Source organism: Haplochromis burtoni, unplaced genomic scaffold (genome assembly GCF_018398535.1).
Source record: "Haplochromis burtoni strain Fernald_Lab_line unplaced genomic scaffold, NCSU_Asbu1 Contig_75, whole genome shotgun sequence".
Classification (NCBI taxonomy): Eukaryota; Metazoa; Chordata; class Actinopteri; order Cichliformes; family Cichlidae; genus Haplochromis; species Haplochromis burtoni.
In genome coordinates this window covers 837,706-861,955 of record NW_024582436.1, presented here as the reverse complement: position 1 = coordinate 861,955, position 24,250 = coordinate 837,706, and the positions used below count along the sequence as shown (strand labels likewise).

The window sequence follows — 24,250 nt, the reverse complement described above, 5'->3', positions numbered from 1 at the left end:
TGTGTAGTGGATATAGTACATGTGTAGTGGATATAGTACATGTGTAGTGGATATAGTACATGTGTAGTGGATATAGTACATGTGTAGTGGATATAATACATGTGTAGAATTCATTTCATTGTTTAGTCCAATTTGTGACATTTCGTTTTTGTTTCATTTGTTTTCCATTTTTTACTTTTTGAACTACTGCTATTGCAGAGGTTAGAATCTGTTGTTAAAGTGTGGCGTGTGAACAATGTTACACAATGTTTTTTTCATGTTACCCTATATGAGGGTGACCATATTTTGATTTCCAAAAGAGAGGACACTTGGCTCAGTCGTGAAGAACTTTAATAATATTGTTTGCTTAAAGAAAACTTTAACATATGTAAACAATGTCTTCTCTGTGCGGTTAATGAATGGTGAAATAAAACATGTCATATAGGCTTTTACAAGTCAACAAGTGCAAAAAAAGAGGACTGTTAGTCACCCTACCTATATACTGCATCCAATAATATAGCAAAAGAGCTTTCAAAAGAAAACCAGTGGCACCTCATTTTTGAAAAACAGGAAAAACTTGCATAAAAAGAGCCTTTTTATGCAACAGTGCTAAACATACTCAAAAAACAAAATGGTAAAAGAATCAGCCGACTGCCCCAATCAGTATAACAATTTTGTACTCCTTTGTAAAAGGATCTAATGGCAGCAGAAGAATAAATAAGCAGAAATAAGATTAACAAGAGAAGGTGGAAACTATAGATGACTCGACAGCTTTGCAAATAAGCCAGTATAAAAAACAGCATCCCGTAGCTCCACTACAACACTGCAACACATAAAATCTGAAAATACCCCTCACAAAGCTGTTGGCGATTCACTGATATACAATACAGTACATTGCCATAGTAAATACGAGACCGCCAAGGCAAATCACACAAGCTTAGCGAGGCATTGTCATGACACCAGCTTTATTCACATTATTTGCAAAACCCATGGATGGTTTAGCTTGTTTTTAGCTTGAATTTCAAAGATTTTAATAGTTGCCAGCAAGGCTTGTGTTCTTAATGAGGCAATATTAATATCTAAACATTTGAAGAATGGCTAGTACATCCTATATTTAAAAAATAAATAAATAAAATCAGACACTGAACTTGGCTTATGAGATGGAATGAGGTAAGTATTCATTTGAACAGTCAGCATTTCCATTACCATAACTAGCGAGCCTCTGTATATGATATAAACTTCTTACCTGTTTGAGCTTCTTCAAGTCTTCATCCAACTCCAGATTGTCCAAAATAACAGCCACAAAAAGACTGAGCAGAATCTAAAATGCAATAAGACAAAGTGCCATTGAACATTTCCTGTGTCATTAATATCATTAAAGTAATAATAAGATGTTTTCAAGTATGGAGTCCGCTCAGTAATTGTATTTGTTGCTCGTTTTCTCACGGGAGACATCCTATCTGTCTAGAGTGAGCTGTGAGTCATCTAGAGAGCGTCTGTGCTGGCTGATGGCTCCCCGTATCAGAAGGCCAAACACTGAAATGTCAGCACTTCTTACGCCTGCAAGTCTGATTAACTGTGATTAGATGTGCCAGTTGAGAGAACAATGAAGGGGCATGGCTCTAATTGAAAATATAAAGAAAGAAATCCATGTATCCTTTTGTCACTTTAAACTTCTAACTAGTTTTTAACAGAGAAAAACACAGAATACAGAGTTTAATATAGATTTCTATTGTCAATTTACAATGTACTAAAACACAATTCCAACAGTCTATTTAATTAACTTTACATTTCATGCAGCATCATTTCTTCCTCACCAGGGTGGCAAACAGATGGTAGAGGATGAAGTAAATGGCTACAACTGGAGCCCACATATGACCTACAGCCACCAGCGTCTGGTCCATGACATCTATCCAGCCCTCCTGTGTTAGAATCTGGAACATGGACATGAATGCCTGAAGGGAGGGAAGCACAGGGTAAAAGCAAGTGAGCGAGACTGAAGGCCAGAGAAGCCAACTAAAGTGAAAGCAGCCCAGAGCGGGAAAGAAAGACAAAAGCAAAAAGGAAGGAAATCAAACCGAGAAAGACATTTGGCATTTGAAAGATTCCCTTTCACTGGTGAGCAAATCACACAGCTAATGCACATATCCCCTTCTGACCATCTTTTACAACCGTGTGACTAAGATTTCCAAACATAAGCAATGCAGAAAAAAAGCGAGGAGACAGCTTTTTCCTTTTTTCCCCTCTCCTCTGGTCTCCTGCCCTCTCATGCACTTGAGAGAGGTCAGATGAAGGTGTAGGGAACAGCCAGCTGCGACACGACAGCCCCTGGAGTCAAATGGCACGCCTGCACTTTCTTCTTACCCTTTCTCCTTCAGACAGCACGCACCCAGCTGGCCCCACACCCCCGCCCACCCCAACCGCCTCTGCCCCTCCCACCTGCTACAATGTCCCAGTCACTGCACATAAAGACAAAACCCAACAACAGGTCTGCCCATAGGGAAGACAGCCAAACATGATTAAGTATGACGTGACTGGATGCATCTATGTGAGTGTGTGAAACAGAAGAGGGAAAGTAAGAGAGAGAAGGGGAAACACAGCAAACAAGTGGCATCTGTTCATGAGCAGCCCTTCATATCCCGCTGTGCCTAGGATCAGAGAAACGTTGGAAAGGAGAGAAGGAAAAAATAGGAGATGGAAAGACGTCGCTAATGAGAGAGAGAAGCTTGCGAGCACTTAAAAATCAAAGGAGATGCCACATCTGTCGACCTGTCATGCTACCCATTATCAGCATCTGCAGGGCCTCCCCACTGGATGCATGAGATCTCCTTATTGGTGCTGCTCATAAAAAAAAAAAAAATCCTTTTGGTGTAGTTTATGTACCCGAATAGTTCAATTTAAATTGCACTGCATGTTTGCCTGAGAAGAAACTATTCCTTTCCACCCCACAGGTCCCCTCTTCTGGATACAAGATGTATGTTATTAAAACACAACCTTGGGCAATTTTGAAAAGGTTGCAGAGTGTAGCACACACAATAGAGAGGCTGCCTGGCAGTGCAATGGAAATGCAAGCAGCACTGCTTTTTCTTAATTTCTTAAGAACTTAAGAATATTATGCTGAGACAAAGCTGACAAAAGAAAAACTGAATTTTAACTCTTGATGGCAGCCTACTAAACAGTCTCTTCAAATAAATCATGGTTACTGAAGATGTCTAAGGAATTAAGAATGACCACAAACCCACAGACAAGACAATCTTGGCTCTATAAATATACATAAGCTTCAAGGTTGCTTACCCTGGGGAAGGTGGTGAAACGGTCCAGCTCCTCCACAAAGCAGAACATTTGCAAGCTGATAGCAGACATTACGATGAGAAGGCTGGCTGTGAACACCACCAGGCTGCCTAATTTTTTACCTGGTCCGAATATCTTATAGACAAAGTCTTCCAGAGCTGGGGAAATCTTAATCAAGCGCACCACACGTAGCACCTAAGGGAAAGAAAAAGACATCATTACCATCAGGTTGCTTTCTGTGCCCCCCTTATAAAGTTTATAATTTAGGTTTTAGGGAGAATTTAAAATACATATCATGGTTATAAAAAGCAAACATAGCAGCACATGGATTACATATTGATTTTAAAAGTGAGAGCATTCAACTTGATGCAGTGGTAACAGTGAGGTGATACTGTGGTCTGTCAGTGGGATTAGTCCCTAAATTGCCTGTGGTGACAACAATTCCAAAAGGTAATGCATCTTTGTCAGGCTTGGATCAGAGAGTAGCTATTGATCGAGCTCCTCTCTGCAAAGCCTTCGACCACAGGCTTTTCTTCAGAATCCCATACTAGGCCAAATAAACAGCTCTCCCCTATATCCTAGATATACAACAAAATAAAAAAGACAAACATAGGATACTGTTCTAAAAGGAAGCCTCGAGTAAAAAATAAAAATAAAGACCGTAATAACACTCACAGCAGAAGTGATACAAAGTATGTTCCACTCTTCACATACCATGATAGCAACTGTCTATTTTAAAATAAATTAATAATTTGAGGCTAAGGACAAAGCAAACAAGGGTAAATCCACAGAGGATACAAGGCAATTACCAGCAAAAGTCCCCCCCCTCCGCGCTTCTTCAAACAACAAAGCTGCTGCTGTCTTGTTTTTATTCTCAGAATTCATATTAGGTACATTGAGGTATTGCCATCAAATTCAGACTGAAACAAATCTCCATTCCTTAAAACCAGACGTGACATTAGCAAAAAAGCAGCTTGGTCTGGCGACAAGATGATGTTGACTTAATCAAAACCTTGTTCTTGTATGCCAAATAATAAAGTGTATCTGACACTGATAATTAACAATAAATGACACCCAGAGAATCATTTTCCAGCTGGGTTGGTGCTTGAGCTTCTGAATTCAGCTTCATGCAAGCCAATGCAATTCTTAACACGAAACTAAACTGTGTGATGTGCCATACTGTCACTGTCAAAGATATCAAAGCTACCCAAGTAAGCATTTAAAGCCATATTAATAATAATAATAAATACCAATGATCTTAATTTGAGCAGTGGACTCTTACAAGAAACACTGAACAATTATACCGCTTCCTGCCTTTCTCAATAAATAAATTAATAACGCACACAGATGGGAAGTGTCCATTCTTCTGGCCTATTTATATGGGCTGTTTTGTCTGAATGGACCTTTGTGCATGTTTGTGTGTGTGTGTGTGTGTGTGTGTGTGTGTGTGTGTGTGTGTGTGTGTGTGTGTGTGTCAAAGTTTTACAATAAGCAGGAACCTAAAGAATGAAGCTTTTCAAATGCTCCGTTAGACAGAGCTAGATAAAAAAGAGAATACAAAAACTGCTTTGGCTAGTTTCTTCTAGTGACCTGATTTGAGCCCAGAAAATTTAAATGAATTACTCATGAAAAAAATGTCATCTTCTTAAAGTGCAACCTGCTTGGAAAAAGATGAAAAGTAAGAGTGATCAATGAGTGAGGCAGAATCAATGCACTTAAATTAAAGATTCTCTAAAAAAAATTACTTATTAGTTAAAAGGATGAAGTAATTGCATTAGAAAAAAATGGTGAAAACATTGTGTACAACCACTGACAGCATTTTTTCCATACACATAAATTCAATCACACTTAACAGAATTAAAATAAATACAATGTTCATTTTGGAAAAACTCATATAACAGTGTAGCAAATATCAAGTGAACTGTAGCTTTCAACTGTTCAGCCACAGCTAATCTCTATATTTCCAGGTCTCGAATTGAAAGCCTTGCACATGTGGGAATGGCAGCTATTGTGAGAGAGTCAGCGGGCAGATTGTTTGGTCAAGGCTCATTAAAAACCCATCGAGAAGCCTCTTCCTGTTAGATCATCCTTAGAGCTCTGTCATAGTTACTAGATCAAGGTCAATCGGTTCAAATTTGGTCCGATACAATACTTAAAGGCTTTGTTAGAGCAACAAGGCACCTTCCCTCATGGGCCATTTGTTTTTCTGGCCTGAACACTGGAATGCAAAAAAGAAAAAAAAATGTGCAAACCATTTTGGAGGATGTAAGATCACACCCACACAAGCATTCAAGGACAACACAGAATTTGTAGAGAAAAAAAAAAAGCATGGAGCACTACAACTCTACAAAAGTGAGGCCAAAGGCATAATACACTGTTGCTTCTATCAACAGAATAACATCCCAGCTGTTTGGCTCATATGCAAAAGTCACATAACCGATCCCTACAAAATACCAATAAATAACCAGAATGTAACTTTTCACTGAAAATATCCCTGAAAACATCAGATATCTACACAATACTGAGAAATAAGGAACATAAAAACTTAATACTAAACTCATTTTATCCAGGGTACAACCTGGACAGGTCGCCAGTCTGTTGCAGGGCTAACACAAAGAGACAGCCAACCATTCACACTCACTTTCACACCTATGGGCAATTTCGAATCACCAATTAACCTTATCCTACTAACTGAATGTCTTTGGACTGTGGGAGGAAGCCCAAGTACCCGGAGAGAACCCACACAAGCACGGATAGAACATGCCAACTCCACACAGAAAGGCACCAGCCAAGTGGTGGATTCGAACCCAACAAGGTTCTGGGGTAAAGAAATTTTAGTCATCAGAAAATACATTTAGGTCCCAAAATATGTTTAGGCATCTTTAAATTACCACAATGAATTTTAAATGAAACAACTCAGACGAGTTAAAGTGCAGACTTTCACCTTTTATTCAGTGGACTGAACAAAAAGAAAGAATAAAAATGTGATGAACTTTTTAATACAATCCCTTCATTTCAGGGGCTCAGAATTAATTGGCCAAATTAAATAACTGAAAATAAAATGTTCATTTCTAATACTTGGTTGAAAACTCTTTGCTGGCAATGACAGCCTGAAGTCTCAAACTCATGGTCATCACCAGAGGCTCGGTTTCCTACCTTTTTAATGCTCTGCCAGGCCTTTACTGCAGCGGCTTTCAGTTGCTGTTTGTTTGTGGGCCTTTCTGTCCGAAGTTTAGTCTTCAACAAGTGAAAAATGCATGCTCGCGTCAGTTAATATCAGGTGATTAACTTGGCCATTCAAGAATATTCCACTTCTTTGCTTTAATAAACTCCTAGGTTTCGTCCTGGGACGTTCAGGTCTTTTTGTGATGCCGAGTTCACCAGTGCTTTCTTTCTTTATCAGGATGTACCACTCCTAGAATGGGTTTTTTTTCTGTTTTTGCAGTTAAAGGATGGATTGTTTCACCTTTATGGAGAGTTCCTTGACCACATGTTGTCTGTTCACAGAAAAATCTTCCAAATGCAAGCACCACACCTCAAATCAACTGTAGGCCTTTTGACTGCTTCATTGACAATGACATAACAAAGTAAGTGCCTACACTGCCCATGAAACAGCCTTTGAGTCATCATCCAATTACTTTTGGTCTCTTTAAAAAGAGGGTGGCACATGTTAAGGAGCTGAAACCCTTAAACCCTTCACCCAATTTGAATGTGGATACCATTAAATGAAAGCTGAAAGTCTACACATTATGTCCATGTCCATTATATAACTATAATTGGAATATGTTTCAGTAAACAGGTAAAAAAATCAAAGTTGTGTCCAAATATATATGGATCTAGTTGCAGATTGTGTGGATGGATTCATGGATTCAGGGGTCCAGTCAGATCACAACTGTAAATTGTAATTTTACCTCTTTGCGTGTTCCCCTCAGATCCTCAGACTGATTAAAGATATACTTTGAACTGGCTTTGGATTAACTTTAAATGTTTCCGTCTTAAGACTTAAGTAAAAGGCAATGTTTTGAAAATCACTTAAAAACCTACTTTTATTTGATGACAACAAATCAGATGATGAAATGGACATTTCTTTTTTATTTGACTAAAAAAGCCTGGGACATGGGCCTGTTTGCTACTGTGTTGCATCACATACTCTTTTAGCAGCACTCCAAAAGCAATGGGATACTGAGGAAACCAATTACTTGCCATTTTGGGATCTTTTGTTTGTATATGTTTTTTTTTCTTTACACAGAAGAGTTTTAACATATTGTGGGTACAGAAACAACATTAACAGTGGTTCCTCAGCCTGTGCAGCGATTACACGTCTGTTTTTAATGCAATGCAGCCCAAGGGCCCAAAGATCCTCGAGACGGCCATTTAGGATTAGCTTTCAGCCCTGGCCCTCGGTGCAGATTTCTTCTCCTGTCTGTTGTTGCCCCCACTTCTTTTAAAACATTTTTCCTGGCTTCAATTTAAAATAAGCATGTTCTCAGTTTAAACATCTGATACTGTGTCTTTGTTCTATTTGCAATTACATATAGAGTTGAACTCTTCTGCACGTTTTTGTATTCTGATATTATTAACATTTTTCACACCAACAACATTTTTTTAAGTAGAGTCCAAAAAATGTTGCGGAGCGTAAACCCGACATGTGATGTTTGAGGGCTCCTCCAATCCCAGAATCGATAAAGACACTCTCCTGATATATTTGGAATCATTATTGTCACAGCAAAACATGAAATAACTTTAAATGTATGGAAGAACAGAGACTAGTGATATGGTTTATTTGCATGATCACGGGAAAGTTACAAAACGATTCACAGCATCTGTTCTTCATGGGACTGATAAATGTGTACGGAATCATGCTTTCTCAATCAAAATACATGAAAATGTTTATGCATGTAGTTGTGCAACTATACCTGAAAGTAGGTAAACTGGGAATGGTAGAGGTCAGGGTAGATGTGCAGAGTGGTTCCCACCACCAGCAGAGATTCAAACTTGTGCAAAGAGGAGCTGATGTAGCCAGTGAAGCCTAGACACCAGATCTTCAGAAGAGCTTCTAGGTCAAACAGCACAGTAAATGCAACCTAGGACAGAAGGGGGAAAATCCCTTTTTGCATTTGACATCTTTCAGGAGGGCATATACTATAATATTCTGTGGATGAACTTCTATTTATGGCTACAATGCACTGTCGCAAAGCATGCTGATATATAACAATTTTCTAATATAAAAAGAAATATTGATGATGAAATTGTCTAAAATAATACAATCCTATTACTAAGAAGTAGAGAGGATGTGTCCAACCAAAAACATCCAACAGAAACATAGACAGCTCAAAAAATGTAGGACAGTGAGATGTTTACCACTATATTACATCAGTACTTTGCCTGTTTCAAAAAGTATTTGAAACAAAAGGAGGCTGATTGTTGTGCTTTTTTTTTAAGCAAAAATATTTTTGTGTGTGTTTCTCTTCATGCTTTCAGAGGATGACAGACCAGGACTACAGACAGGTCACTTTAGTATCCAGATCCTTTAACAGCAGAATATGTTTTTTTTTTCTTCTTTTTTATTTTAAATCTGTATCTTCTAGTTGAGCTGACAGCAATAGTAAAACACTGGACTACCATGCAAAGGATCTGAGACATTCTGTAAAACATGCATTTCTCTAAACCGAATGCCTCGTTCCTATATACCCTTCAAATCCTTCACACAGATTAGAACAAATCTGCAGATGGGTGTCTGCATGATAGGAAGGGAAGGAGACAGAAGGCAATATTTTGTGTGGGTTTTCCCTTTTCTTATCTCCTCCATCCAGCTGTATAAGAGAGTGAGGTGTGAAGTGACTGGGATAGTGGGCACAATCCTTATCGTCATTGCTGGTGTGATGTCACCTGCATACAGATGACATCAAACCAACCTGAAGGACACACAGTATCACACTTGTGTATATTCTAAAATGATGAAATTAAAAAAACAAAAAAACAAGAATTACCTTAAAGCTGTTTAATCTTAAAACAGAATACTCTGCGTTTATTTAAAATTAATAATAAAAGTTGTCATAGATTTGCATTCATAGATAGATAGATAGACAGATAGATGGATAGATAGATAGATAGATAGACAGATAGATAGACAGACAGACAGACAGACAGATAGATAGATAGACAGACAGATAGATAGATAGATAGATAGATAGATAGACAGACAGACAGACAGACAGATAAATAAATCTCACCTCTGCCAGGTAAAACTCGTCATAGTGTCTGCGGTAATTCTCGCCTTTATAATAGTTGCTAGCAGCAACGATGACATCCACGGCAACCATGCTTAAGATGAACATGTGGAACACAGATGACCGCATCATTTGCTGTGTGAAAAGCAGAAAGGTAATTGAAGTAGAATAGCAGGAATGCTTTTGTTTTCTTTTACTCAAATAGACACAGGAGACAATTAGTATTTAGACCATTAGCTGGCAGCGAGTTAGTCTGGAACGCTTCCCTCAATTCAGCATGTTGGACAGTAGTTGACTGTGTCAGTCCAATCTGTTCAGACTTTGACAGATTGATTGATAATTTGGACAATCTCTGTCAGTGGAAACAAAAACACCACAGAAAAACCCCACTTGCTTTGACTGAGAAAACAAAAAATGTATTGCATGGTGTTCGATAAGAGATCTGCAATTGTGACTTGCTCAGCTAGAGTTTGTGTTTATCTGAGATTTTAATGAACAAGCACAGACAAAAGATAACACAAAAATATACTTTCAATTTAAACAGCTGGATATAGCTCCAACTGCAGTAAAAAAACAAAGGGTTTGATAGAACACACACACTAAAGGAGATATAGTGCTGTGAAAGTGTGGCCCCCTTCCTGGTTTCTTGTTTTGTTTTGTTTTTTTCTTTTACAAGTTTGTCACACTTAAATGTTTCTGATCATCAAATAAAATTTAATATTACACAAAGATAACCAGCATAAGTTATCTTTGTGTAATATTGAAGTAATGATTTCATTTCTCAAGGGGAAAAAAGCTATCCAAATCTACATGGCTTTGTGTGAAATAATAATTCAATTCAATTTCAATTCAATTCAATTCAATTCTATTTATTTATATAGCGCCAAATCACAACAAAAGTCGCCTCAAGGCGCTTTATATTGTACAGTAGATCGCACAATAATAGATACAGAGAAAAACCCAACAATCATATGACCCCCTATGAGCAAGCACTTTGGCGACAGTGGGAAGGAAAAACTCCCTTTTAACAGGAAGAAACCTCCGGCAGAACCAGGCTGAGGGAGGGGCGGGGTCATCTGCTGCGACCGGTTGCAGCAGATGGCTGGTCGCACCTACAGTTGTGGTCAAAAGTTTACATACACTTGTAAAGAATAGAATATAATGGCTCTACCGAGTGTCCCGTTATTTCTAAAACTCTGATTTTTCTCTGATAGAGTGATTGGAACAGATACTTCTTTGTCACAAAAAACATTCATGAAGTTTGGTTCTTTAATGACTTTATTATGGGTTAACAGAAAAAAGTGATCACATCTGCTGGGTCAAAAATATACATACAGCAGTGCTAATATTTGGTTACATGTCCCTTAGCCATTTTCACTTCAATTAGGCGCTTTTGGTAGCCATCCACAAGCTTCTGGTTGAATCTTTGACCACTCCTCTTGACAGAATTGGTGCAGTTCAGTCAAATTTGATGGCTTTCTGACATGGACTTGTTTCTTCAGCATTGTCCACATTTTCAATGGGGTTTAAGTCAGGACTTTGGGAAGGCCATTCTAAAACCCTTATTCTAGCCTTATTTAGCCATTCCTTTACCACTTTTGATGTGTGTTTGGGGTCATTGTCCTGTTGGAACACCCAACTGCGCCCAAGACCCAACCTTCGTGCTGATGATTTTAGGTTATGTTGAAGAATGTGAAGGTAATCCTCCTTCTTCATTATCCCATTTACTCTCTGTTAAGCACCAGTTCCATTGGCAGCAAAACAGCCCCACAGCATAATACTCCCACCACCATGGTTGATTGTAGGCACGGTGTTCTTGGGGTTGAAGGCCTCATCTTTTCTCCTCCAAACATATTGCTGGGCATTGTGGCCAAAAAGCTCGATTTTTGTTTCGTCTGACCACAGAACTTTCCTCCAGAAGGTCTTATCTTTGTCCATGTAATCAGCAGCAAACTTCAGTTGAGCCTTAAGGTGCCGCTTTTGGAGCAAGGGCTTCCTTCTTGCACGGCAGCCTCTCAGTCCATGGAGATGCAAAACACGTTTGACTGTGGACAATGACACCTGTGTTTCAGCAGCTTCTAATTCTTGGCAGATCTGCTTTTTGGTGATTCTTGGTTGACTCTTCACCCTCCTGACCAATTTTCTCTCAGCAGCAGGTGATAGCTTGCGTTTTCTTCCTGATCTTGGCAGTGATGAAACAGTGCCATGCACGTTATACTTACAAACAATTGTTTGCACTGTTGCTCTTGGGACATGCAGCTGCTTTGAAATGGCCCCAAGTGACTTTCCTGACTTGTTCAAGTCAAAAATTCTCTTTTTCAGATCCATGCTGAGCTACTTTGACTTTCCCATTGTAGCGTTTGTGGGCGTTTGTATCCAATGAGCCCTATTTAATTGGCCTAAGAGAAGTCACCAACTGTAGTCACTCATAATCACTCACAAGAAGTTAAGAGGCCATGCTATGAAGCTCAGTTCACTGACAACTTTCTAAGTCACCAAAATTGCTAATTCATGTTGCTGTATGTATATTTTTGACCCAGCAAATGTGATCACTTTTTTCTGTTAACCCATAATAAAGTCATTAAAGAACCAAACTTCATGAATGTTTTTTGTGACAAAGAAGTATCTGTTCCAATCACTCTATCAGAGAAAAATCAGAGTTTTAGAAATAACGGGACACTCGGTAGAGCCATTATATTATATTCTTTACAAGTGTATGTAAACTTTTGACCACAACTGTAAACCTAATAACTGGTAGTGCCACCCTTGGCTGTAAGAACTGCAATCAAGTATTTGCAATAACTGGCAATGCGTCTTTTACATCACTATGGAGGAAGTTTGCGTTTTGGATCGTTGTCCTGCTGCATAACTCAATTGTGCTTGAGCTTCAGGGCATGAACTAATGGGCGGATAGTCTCTTTTGGGGTTCAGCGGTAATCAGACCTGGGTGTGGCTAGTGAAAGTGAACTCAGCTTTCCAGACATGTTGGTAATGAATGTTAAGTCGTGATTTAAGAAGAGGGGGGAGTTACTTTTTTACATAGGGCCAGGTAGGGTTGGAGAGCTTCTTTCCCCTTTAATAAATCGTCTAATTTAAGTGTGACAAATATGCAAAAAGTAAGAAATTGGCCAATACCTTTTCAACACCCTGTATGATGGACATCAGGTATTTAAATTTAGAACAAGACAATAGCAATTTAGTTTTAAGTGCCCACCTGGAATGCATTGGGCATGTGTATGTACATATACAGAGTACAGAAAAGCAAAAAGTCCTACATGAAATTTAAAAGCAATTAAGGGGGTTTCGTTAAATACTATGAGAAACATTGTTCCAGACATCAGAATCAGTGTGCATTCAGACAGGCAAAAACAAGAAAAAGGGAGCAATAAGTGTACGCCGTTTACCCTGAAAAAAGCAGAGGCTTTGAAAGCCTCCGATAACATCACATGATGAAAATAATCACGGAATACGAGAATGTGAAGAAACTGACCCACAGTGATCCGAGACACAGACTGCTCTTTCAGAAAAATGTGGTAATGACGCATTCTTTTGGAAACAATGCGACAGATGTGATCACAGCCCTAAACTGCACATATTGTATATGGCAGGATGAACAGCATGTGAGTGGGTAGAACGACTCACCCTAAAAAAAGACTTGCATGTGAGATTAGCAATAGGAAGGACTGAAAAAGTGAAAAGTGAGAGGAAGACTTTAAGACAGATGAAGATCGTTTGCAACATTGCTGGAAAGATCAAATTCGCCCCAGGAAAACGGGCCCCCTGCCATTCACCCTCCTACACACAAGGACACTTACAGTACAAACTCAAAAGTCTAGAAATCCAGATCTGCAGTCAGTTTGCTTTGAAAACAAGTGAGGAATTATTAGATAAACTTACCCAACCAAGCTACTGAATGACACGTATATTACATGATGTATTGCATGCTGTTTTACCACACTTATGTTTACCTGACAAAAATCTCTTACAGTACAAAAACAGACTTCTGTCAGGAGCAATGGCACTGGTAGCACACCTTGATCATTGCCAGTATTCTGTCTCCTATATGTCTATATTGTTTTCTTTTACTTCTGGCTTTTTCTAACCTTAACCAAATACCTTTAGCTTCCTAATAAAGCAAACTAAAAAGCAGCAGACTGTTAACCAGCAGGGCTGCATTGCAATTAAAGAGGGTTAAAAAGGGAGGGGTTAAAAGGAGCAGTTTTGAGGTTAAGCACACAGGTTCAAGGGCAATTGTGGGTATAAATCGGTTAGACATATGTCTAAATTCTACTGAGTTCACTTTCCTTCGTCTTAAATACGAAGAGGCAATACTAAGTTAGTAATATCCCTAAGTTTCTGACAGCTTAAAATAAACTTGGGCTTTAAATCCAGGCTAACAAAGGAGTGTTTGGCTGCCCTCTCTGGTTGAAACTTTCTAGTGTGATTCCCGTATCATGCATGCTGGGTTGGATGTGATCAAAAATTCACTCGACTGGTCAAGCAACAGCACCCTAACTTTTACATCACGGCAGGTGGATGAAAACTTAAACCACTGGATGTCAGCAAAAACAAGATCTTCAGCTGGTGTTAAGGTGCTCTTTAAGATGATGTCATTTACATAAGACCCAGTCATATACAGAGCTATGAAACTGCCAGTATAGTCAGCCAAATCTTTCACAAATCTTTTTCTTTTTTCACTTCATGTTTGTTGTAAAATTCTTCCTACTTTTGAAAACTCAACTTACTGGCTAGGCTAACAGAGCTCATAGCCTTGAGGATGGGTGTTTTTGTGTCGAACTTACACATGCCCACTCTAGACACACAGTGCTTAAGCTCCCTGACTGAGATTGGACGTGACAAAGCAGTTTGACATTTCCAGCAACCAGACGTTCTCCCCCATGGGTGTTTTGGCGGAATGGATCTGTGTGTGTGTGTGTGTGTGTGTGTGTGTGTGTGTGTGTGTGTGTGTGTGTGTGTGTGTTGTGTGTGTGAGAGAAGAAGCAAGACAGAGGCATACTGACAGAGAGCAGAAAGTACATGCTTGTGTGTATGAAAGTCAATTTTCTTAAGGTCCTGACTTTGCCCATATTCTCTGTCAGCTTTTGGGAATCACATCTCTAAGAAAACCTGGAGAGCAGTGTCTACTTCGAACATCTGTCATATGGAGATACAGCCCTGTAACCATTCACGTCTGCCACAAAACAACCTTTTGATCTTGCCCTCACGCTGCCATTTGCGCCAAATTGCCTAAACATGCAGAGCAATTCACCGTATAACACTCTCCATGCTGTTCCAAAGGCAAAATGGCTGAGTTTCCCTAATGCAGCTGATGACACTGGCACACCCTGTATGGCCTCAAGATGTCAGAATCAATTTAAGAGCATCAACTGCAGTACAAGAAGGCTCTCCCCTGCTGTTTGATGTTCCTCAGCTTGTATGTCTCTGAAATCCTTTGCCACTTGTTTGATGGATGCTATTTATTCGAGCTGCCTCTGGCTGATTCTTTGAAATACCAGGTGCTCATTGCACACAGGCACAATCATGCGTGCACGCGCGCGAATATATGAAGTTGATGATTGCTGAAATAGAAGAGAACATTTTAATCAATTTCTTGTCTTCTCCCAAATCTACGACATGACAATATACAGATACTAAACTATATATAAGCATCCACATATTTGAAATGTAAAGTCCACCTCACATTTACTAGCAACTGCTTCCTGAAGTTCCACACAGAAAAGTTACTAATGACACAGAGAGAGAGAGAGAGAGAGAGAGAGATGGTGAATTCAAGTGTTGCAAGCAGCTACACATTAAGTTGCGATTTTGTCTTTTTTCCAGTGAATAATAGCACAATTTTCTCCGTGAGTGAAGCAAACTTTAATTTCCAATACATAGCACAGCATACCTCCGACATGCAGCGTGTACTCAGCTCTTATGTTCTAGACTGCAACAGATTGTCCATGATGGAAATTATACATGCAAATAGCGTTGTGGAGAAAAGATCATTTCGACTGGCATGCAAATTGGTATCTAGGGAAAAAGAGCACTCAGTGTGTGTTTTTCTCTGGTAAAATTAAAAGTGCAATTGAAAAAAATACAAAGGAATAGGTAATGAATATCTATTTCTCTTTTTGTGAAGACTTCTCGTTACTTGACTTGTGCACTTTTGTTCCTTAATGCTAAGTCAATCTGAACAGTGAAGCAAATTCTCACTCTCACTAAAGGCTCTGGTCACTGAAGAATAAACCATAATCTCACCAAAGAGCTGAGACAACATTCAGCTGTCCTCATATAAGAGATGTAGCGACACAAGCCGCTGTAAGTAAAGAGACCGATCCTCTGAATGATGGGAAAATATCCATAATATCTGGAAATTTTCCAGGGCCTGCAACTGTAACACAATCAACAAAGAGACGCAGACTGGCTGCTTCCTCGTCTTCTGTCTGTTCCCTCAGACTGCCAAGGAGGACAAATGCTCTTTCCGCTGGTACATGAGAGGAGTGTAGCACATGTGCACATAGCTGGCAGGGAAAAGCAGTAGTCACACAGGAATTGTCACCAACAGACTGGGCCATGTTCTGGCACCTACTGCTGCTACAGTTTTCTCTCCTGTTTACTGAGATTAAGAAGAACTTGAGTGGGATTACAGACTGTTTTGCTTGAGTTATTTTTTAAGTCTCTATACTTGACAAAGAGTTCTCTTAAGGCTTTTTTATTCCAACCGAATTAAAAAAAATAAATGAATAAAATATGCAAACCAAACATCGTAATTCAGAAGCCTACTGTCAAATTAAGATATCAACACAGAGTTATTGTAATTCAAAGCTTTTGGCTGAAGGAGTGGGTGCATAAAGTCTTACTGGGCTGTGGATCAAGTTAAGTGGGTGCCCCTTGACTTATTACGGCCTTGATTACAGCAGGCTGACTCATGTCTCTGGCTGGAAAAAGGGTCTTAATAAAACATGATGGTCTCCCTTTCTCCCTTTAATATCTGCTGGCTTTGCCACCTCTGCGTCCATTCCGTGTCTTAGTCCTAGAATAGGACTGTGTGGTGTATCTAATTTCAGAAAATATATCACTGTGCTCCTGACTAGACTGAAAGAACAATTACATTCAGAGCTGATCTCACAGGAACAGTCACATGTTGTTCACTTTCTTCTTGCAGATGATCCATTTTACATTACACACATATGCACTACCTACCTTGCTATGTCTTTCTTTTCTGCATCCTGTGTTCTCCTCATCTAATTTCCCTTCTTTGTACCCTCTTTCTCCTTCCACGCAGAGTCAAACTGACCTTAACCTTCACACATTGTAGATCTTTGTGTTTGTGTGGCTGCCTAAAAGTATACGAGTGGTGTCACTGAGAAGATCCAGAAGACAAAGGGCAGGGACAAATAGGGAGCTCAAGAGAATCAATAACCTCTGGCTTTAGGGAGAGAGAGGTCAAAAAGATCCTCCTTTTGCTCAGTAAGCTAGTGGTTTAGCCATCACACTGCATTTAGCTCTGCAGATGAGGAGTGAGGAACAGCAACTGCTCGTTGGCAAAGAGACAACGCAAAATTAAACACATGACTTTGCTGGATTACTAGAAGACCTGAACATTCATTATTGCTTTTCCACTTTTCCTAAGTGGTCATTTGAAGCTCTTTTAATTATTGACTCCAATAGTATATATCTGCAGTGAGTATTTCTCTTTATTTTGCCTATAGCAGCCAAAGCACCAATCTGCGGTATAATTATGGCACGGTGGAGCATCAGGGGCTAATTAGCAGACCAAATCTATGGGGAAAGGAACAGAATGCTTCATTAACCTCCACCGGTCTCCGACTGAAAACCCTTAAATAAATACTGTCCAAGCAGTCTGTGTGCTTAAAATATAGCAAAGAGAGACCTTCTGAATGTAAGATGGCTCCTACAGGCACTACTAAAAACTCACAGGAACACTCGTGCATGTCTTTTGTTCTCACAGGCCTTAATTCTGAACTCTACTGCTGATTATAATGTCTAAACATAAAAATATGCTTTTAATGCAATAGCAAAGAGAAACATGCAAATATGTATATGAAAATGACTGTTGGTAGATTTCATGAGCACAAATATGCAAATGTAAAGTTTTTACTGTCCGAAAGCGAAAAGAACAGAATATTCTAATTCAACAAAAATGACAACCAGGATGCCATATGTTGTCAAAACTTTGATTAAGACTATACTGCTGTAAGACAGCATTAGTTAAAAATGAGATAATAAAAACATTAGAAAAACAGCTGTTAGAGTGGACGAGGAAAGTGAAGGTGCTCCCTGCTTAGAGGGCTATTTTTGTTTGTAGCCCCTCAGGAGAGGAAGCTGCCATTTCCTCCCCGTCTCCAAAAAGAGCAGGTGGTTAATCAATTATGTGCTATCTCCAACTGCTGCAGCCAGATTGGACCAAGACAGATCCAGATTGACACACACGCACACGAACAAATACGCAGACGTCTGCAGGCAGATCGCTGGGCTGCCTGTCGAAGACGCAGAGGCCTGACCGGACACTTGCACGTAGTTTCAAAGACATTCCGACGGTAATAGGTGAGCCGGCAGCAGACAAAGACAGGATGCACACGGGTCTCCTATCTGCAGAAAGCACCCACCTGCCAGCGCTGAAACATTTTAATCATTTGACGGCCAATTACTCTGGAGCCAGATAGAGCAGAACAGAAACTCACACTTCACTTCCCCAGCACTCACAGATGGCCCTGCAGGCTGGATCTCCACTACCTGTCTTCACTCTACCTGTCAAGTCAGCTAACACTGTTCCCTTCTGATATGGATGAAAAAGCAAAGAAATACAGTGTTTGGCAAGGCTTTAAAGAAAGCGTGCAAGGGGCATCCATCAATAATCTGATACTGGTGTAATATGGCATGACTTCTCACACCAACCATTACATCAGAGAAGAGAAATGTGTGGTTTTTTTTAAAAATCACATTTACATACATACATAACTACTGTGTACAACTGCCCACGACACATGGATGCACAGATACACAGGTGCAGCTACACTAACTGTCAATGCAATCAATCCCATGTCTTTCCTATTTAAACTCATTTTACAGTGATCTTCAGTTACATTTCTTTTATTTAAATATAACAATATCTAAAAATTGTAATACCTTAAGGAAATTCTAAGTCTGAAGTACCATTTGCAGTGGGAAATATCACGATTTAATAATGAACAGTGTGTTGTTTGTCTTTATTATGCTTTCTCATTCGAAGTCGAAGCACATTATGAACTGGCCTGTTCCGATAAATTAGGAGACAGTTTAAATTAAAGTCCTTTAAAAATAAAAGACTAATTCTTCAAGTCAATACTGGTGAATATTTTGTGTACAACGCATTTTAGATGAGATTAACTTCTTTCAACAACTAATCTGTGAAACCTGTAACATATTTCCTTACTTAAAATCCTTCTTTGTGATCTCTGATTAGGCCTTTCGGGTTTGGTTTGAAGAGCTGGGTTAGATCTTGCAGTGTTTTTGACAACATGAAAACATCAAAACATTTTCAGAGTGCTTTGATGGCTTTATATGCCACAATCTGCTGTCAGTATCTGACTGGCACCAGAAAACAATGGAAGACTTTTGAGATTAGCACTGTACAATACATGTCAAAATCAGTCACAAGTATTCAGCTAATACTTAATCATTATTTGCCTCACATTTGACACACTGAATGCACAAGCAGGCTAAAACATTTACATACCAGCTTAAAAAAAATAAGAATCTCAACTGAACAAACAAACTAAAACAAAAGTTTCAGCAGGTTATTTAAACAAAATCTTATTTTCCTTGCTTGCACTCAAGTCTATCTGCAAGGCAGATTTTCCTCAGCTTTTGTCAGATGGTATCATTGGTAAACACATGTCACTGATTGTTACCATGGAAACATAAAAATCATCTAGGCTATTTTGACGGTAGGATCTGAAATCTCACAGAAATATATACTAAATATTTAGCTAACATATGCTTTTCCTTTTAAAACTTTATTGTTATAATACATGCATTGTCTAGTACTGGCCTTAATATGAAATATATTTTGCTGAAGTTAATAAAGTAATATCAGGATCATTCCTATCCTATGTTTCTGTGTTTTGATTATCAGAGACAGATGTTCATCTATCACAATTTCAAGGCCATTTCCAACAGTCCGTGTGATGGTAGTGTGAGTTGCCTTGCATCTACCAATTCACTGTGAAGCTTGCTCCCTCTCACAGGGAGCCGGCCCCACAGCATCTGTATCCTCTGGTATATGACTTGAAAAAAAATCCTTTCCTTTCTCCTATCCTATTATCAGCAGTTAATGATGTTGAAGCAAAAATCCAGAATTATGTACAGCAAAGCAATCAAACAAGAAGGCATGGCCTTTGAGGCAAATGTTCACCAGATTCAGCTTCTTTCTGCCCATCTGCTCATAGTTTTACTGGAGGCGAATGCAATCTAACCCGCAATTCATCCACACAGCAGTCTGACTAAAACAGAAGCTGTCTTTTTTGACCCAGTGCTATAAAGGTGACCTAATGCTGCTGTCTTTCACTCCATTAGCCTTTCTACTGTTGGAAATGATCATCTTGTTATCACATAATGACAATAATAGCTATTTGTTACGAGTGAATAAGGCAAATGAAGAAGTCTTTGACTGTTCCTTGTAATGCAGCACAGGGCTCAGAGGGAAGTCAGCCGTGTTTATCCCTCTGGTTATCCCTCTATCTAAATCTTTCCTTCAGCCGATGATGAGGCTCTGGGGGACATGCTGCTTTAATGGGAATACTGCATATTTCGCATTTTCTCTTTCCTTCCCTTCTTCAAATTTCCCTGTTATTATTTGCACTCTCTTCCTTGCTCCGTTTATGTGTGCATGCGTCCTTAAAACCTACCTCCAGAGCAGCTTTAACTCCATTAGGGCGTGCTGACAGCCATCCACCTTCACATAGCTGCAGACTCCATTGGCAGTCTTTCACAGCAAGGGCCCAGCTTTTTACACCACAACACGCCGCTATCAACAGCGGGCCAGCTGCAAACAACACCCGCCGCTTTCAGCTTATCTTTAAAGCCCAACCATTTGGATCACACCAACCATGAGACGCCAGTGGTGTCCATCATGTAGAAGTCATTTAAAACCCATCTGTCACTGGAGCGACATCATTAGCGCAGCATTACACATCAAACATGAGCCTCCCCTCATTTTAAATCCCATCACTTAACTGTTTGACACTGTTCAGCCACTAAAGAAAGAAACAAATGCAAAAACAATGATGTGATACTGCATCAGTCTACAGCTGCTGTTAAGAGAATGAAGTTATCTGCTTTTTGTTAATAGACAGAATAGGAATTATGCAGGTGCATATGAGAGGAAAAAGAAACAGTTTACACCAGCAGCATATTAATCGTGTGACGTGTTTACCTGGAGGCAGGCAGGCGCTCGGCCATGTGGTTTGTTGACATCCACAGCAACAAGCTGCCATCCCCCAGCAGCATCTTCATGGAACATCTGAGGCACAAGGACAGCATGTAAGTGGAAGAACGAACACACACACACATAAAATCTCCATACCATTCAAAACACTGGACACAACAGACATTTCAACCTCTAGGCTACATCTTCATAAGACATCTGTGGCCAGAAAAAAGCTGAAGGCATACACACAGAACCAACCCACACAAGCAGTGTGATAGCTACTAAATACAGTACGCAGGCCTAAGGACCTAACACCGGAAATAAAAACAAGCAAATATCAGAGCAGAGACTTTCAAATACACAAGACAGCTGGTTCACTCATTAATAACAGTTCTACCAAATCTTGAATGTAACAAATTAGACATATGAGAAATATCAACAAAGAGTTAACTTGATATTAAGAATCAACCAAAAGTGTTTATTTCAGTTAGCTGCCAAACATTACAATAACTCATATACAGCAAACATACTGTGATTGCCATGTATCAGTATCACAGCAAGAGCAAGTGTTTATAGCCACTCGGGCAGATGCTAATCCCAGTTTCAAATAATTAATATTATAGAAAATCTAAATTAATAACACACAAACCATAATTTCACTGAAAATTAATTTGCTGCCTAGGCTGGAGAAAACTATGTGATCCTAAAGCAAACATACAGAGAAAAATGAGAGTTGGCGGAATGTAGCATAACAAATCTCGTAGTCAGGCTACAGGAAACATTTAAAGGCCTGGCAGACTTGGACATTATTATTAATTGTGTTAAATTACTATATGGCAGCAATGTTGTTAATTTTATGGGCATTTATGCATTAGCTGCGACATGCCATGAAGTAAAATTTGGCCTGGTGGTGGGGAAACTTTAGGTGATCATGTAGGAACAACAAATAACAGAGTCAAAAGTTGACTAAATTCCGTATTCACCCTCTGGTGACCAAAATGCTTATATGAAATACACATTTTGGTCTGGTCCAAAGCAGAGCACAGACCAACACAATGCCAACAATGTACTAACATGCAGCTAGAATTAAATTAAAAAACAAAACTGACTAATCTGAAAACAGGAGAACACTGCTTTTGAACTCTACACGCCAGATGTGACTTAATCTGGAATATTAATGATTTATTTAGCAAATGAGCTGGTATAGTGTTTTTGGCCTGACTGTCCTTGAAATCATTCCATGCAGTAGGTGGTGGATTAAATCCTTTTGTATCATGAATTTTCTCTGAACTGATGTGAGGAGCATAAAACACAAACGTGTGGACTGATCTGCAGCTGCTGGTTTCTCACACATAAAACATTTTTAACATGCCTGCATCATTTGTCATCCTGTTCTGTGATTACATACCCACCATCCCACCTGCTGCACACTGTTTCAGCTTTGATATCTACTACATCATTTTAAATCACATAGACTGACGTCAAATCCATAGCATGCCATTAGCTTTGTTTTGTTTTTATATCAGCAAAAACCATGCTGATATCAACATTGATATCAAAAATTGAAAGTTGATATTATTCTACTAAAGACAAACCAAGATAAAGTTACACTATATTTCAGCTTAACGTTCAGCACTTCATAACTGCTCATCAGAATATAGAATTTAAAGTCTGATCTTGTCAAACAAAGGCTGATTTATCCTTTTTTTCCATTTTTAATCAACACAGTTAAGCTTTCCATCCTAATCTCTAATAAAAGCTGCAATAATCGGGAGACAATATAACAAAGACAAGAAATAGGGAGTATAGAATGGGTAGTATCTCCCAGGGCCACCTTATACCAACCTTGCTCTCTCCAGGGAACCTTAAGACTGGATCATATTCTTTTCATCATCTGTGACTGACAGTTAAGTGTTACACCACAGCTAATTAGTTTTCCCCCCTCTAAGATAAAGACTGGGGCATGACGATGTGATTATGATTAATTTTGATAATGGCAAGAAAGGCTAATTGTTTTCAAGGTCACAGGAGTATGCCAGTGGCACTAGCCTGTTTTCCATTCATGAGTGAAGTAGCAGAGGTTTTACTTTCATGACATTACAAGAAGAATCGTTTTCAGGACTCAGTGGAAAAAACGTCTGCAGTTCAACGCTTGTCAGGTTGACATCATTCGGATTATTCATTTCAAATGTTTAAACTCTCAACCAAACACTGGCTTCATAGCTTTACCATCAACACAATTGCCAAATGCAAATTTGCACATGGATTCATAACATATTTGTTATATATTGTTGTACTGTATTCATTAGAGGTTGGCTACACACAATCCACAATAAGAAACCATTTATAGAATGAGCCTCAAATTATATTTTGTCACATAAATCACTTTTATATGTTCCTCAGTAGCTCTTGGGGCATTAACATCTGTGAATATTCCTGATAATTTCTCTCTCTCTTGTTTATGTCCCTATATAGTTTCAAAACTATTTGCAAATAGTGAAAGGAAAACTCCAGAAGCAAATATCAGACCAAAGAAACTCTTAAGTTCAGTCTTGCAATTTGCTTTCACATATCTAAGTTGTTTTTTAAAAAGTATTATTTAATTGTTGCTAAAGGACATTTGTTTTTTGTTATTCCTCTATTTAGCCTCTGGAGCTGTCAATTCCTTAGTGCTCCATAATGAATACATTAAATACAATACAAAGTAATGTATACAACTTTAGTTATTTTGCTATATAACATTATTTCTGTGGGTTATTGCATAGCAGTGGTGTTGTGATAAGAAGAAATGAGAGAAAGTAATCAAAATCTATTATAGACGAACCCCCAAACTATATATATTTTTAAAGGCTTTAAAATATAATGTGGACAAACTGCAGACTCATAATACCTGAGAACCTAGCAGATCAACATTAGAATTATCAAAGGTTATGAAAAGCTCACATGCTGAAGTCTTTTTGAAGCTCCATCAGACAAAACTTAGTATTTTCAAGACTGTTTCCTGTATAACTAAAAGATCATGTTTATACTCAAAATGAAATTGGAGCTGCTCCCGAGAGCTTTCAGCTAAACATCATCTCAAGGGAAAATCTGCAGAGCAGGACAGACAAACTGTACCAATGGAGATGGCTGGAACATGTCTGTCGCATGCCACACAACTCGCCTCGTGCCAGCAGTGCGCTGGATACACCTGGTGGCAAACAAACCACGGTTGATCTAAAGACGCCTGGCACAGAAACGTCAAGAAAGCACTGTAAAGCAAAGGACTGACACCCTAAAGAGCTCCCTGATGTGCTGCAGACAAATTCAGGCAGAG

General features: G+C 39.1%; 1 protein-coding gene across 7 annotated transcripts in view; it reads right to left on the bottom strand.

The window, feature by feature from the left end:
* The window catches only part of nalcn (sodium leak channel, non-selective), a 66,280-nt gene that overhangs the window by 27,504 nt on the left and 14,526 nt on the right, over window positions 1–24,250 (bottom strand). For all 7 annotated transcript variants that reach the window (XM_042221821.1, XM_042221818.1, XM_042221824.1 and 4 more), the window contains 6 exons: window positions 20,941–21,027; window positions 9,504–9,635; window positions 8,187–8,354; window positions 3,274–3,465; window positions 1,797–1,934; window positions 1,226–1,300 (listed from right to left, as the gene is read on the bottom strand). In XM_042221821.1, coding sequence (XP_042077755.1) covers window positions 1,226–1,300; window positions 1,797–1,934; window positions 3,274–3,465; window positions 8,187–8,354; window positions 9,504–9,635; window positions 20,941–21,027 — 792 coding nt within the window. The remainder of the gene's footprint in view (window positions 1–1,225; window positions 1,301–1,796; window positions 1,935–3,273; window positions 3,466–8,186; window positions 8,355–9,503; window positions 9,636–20,940; window positions 21,028–24,250) is intronic.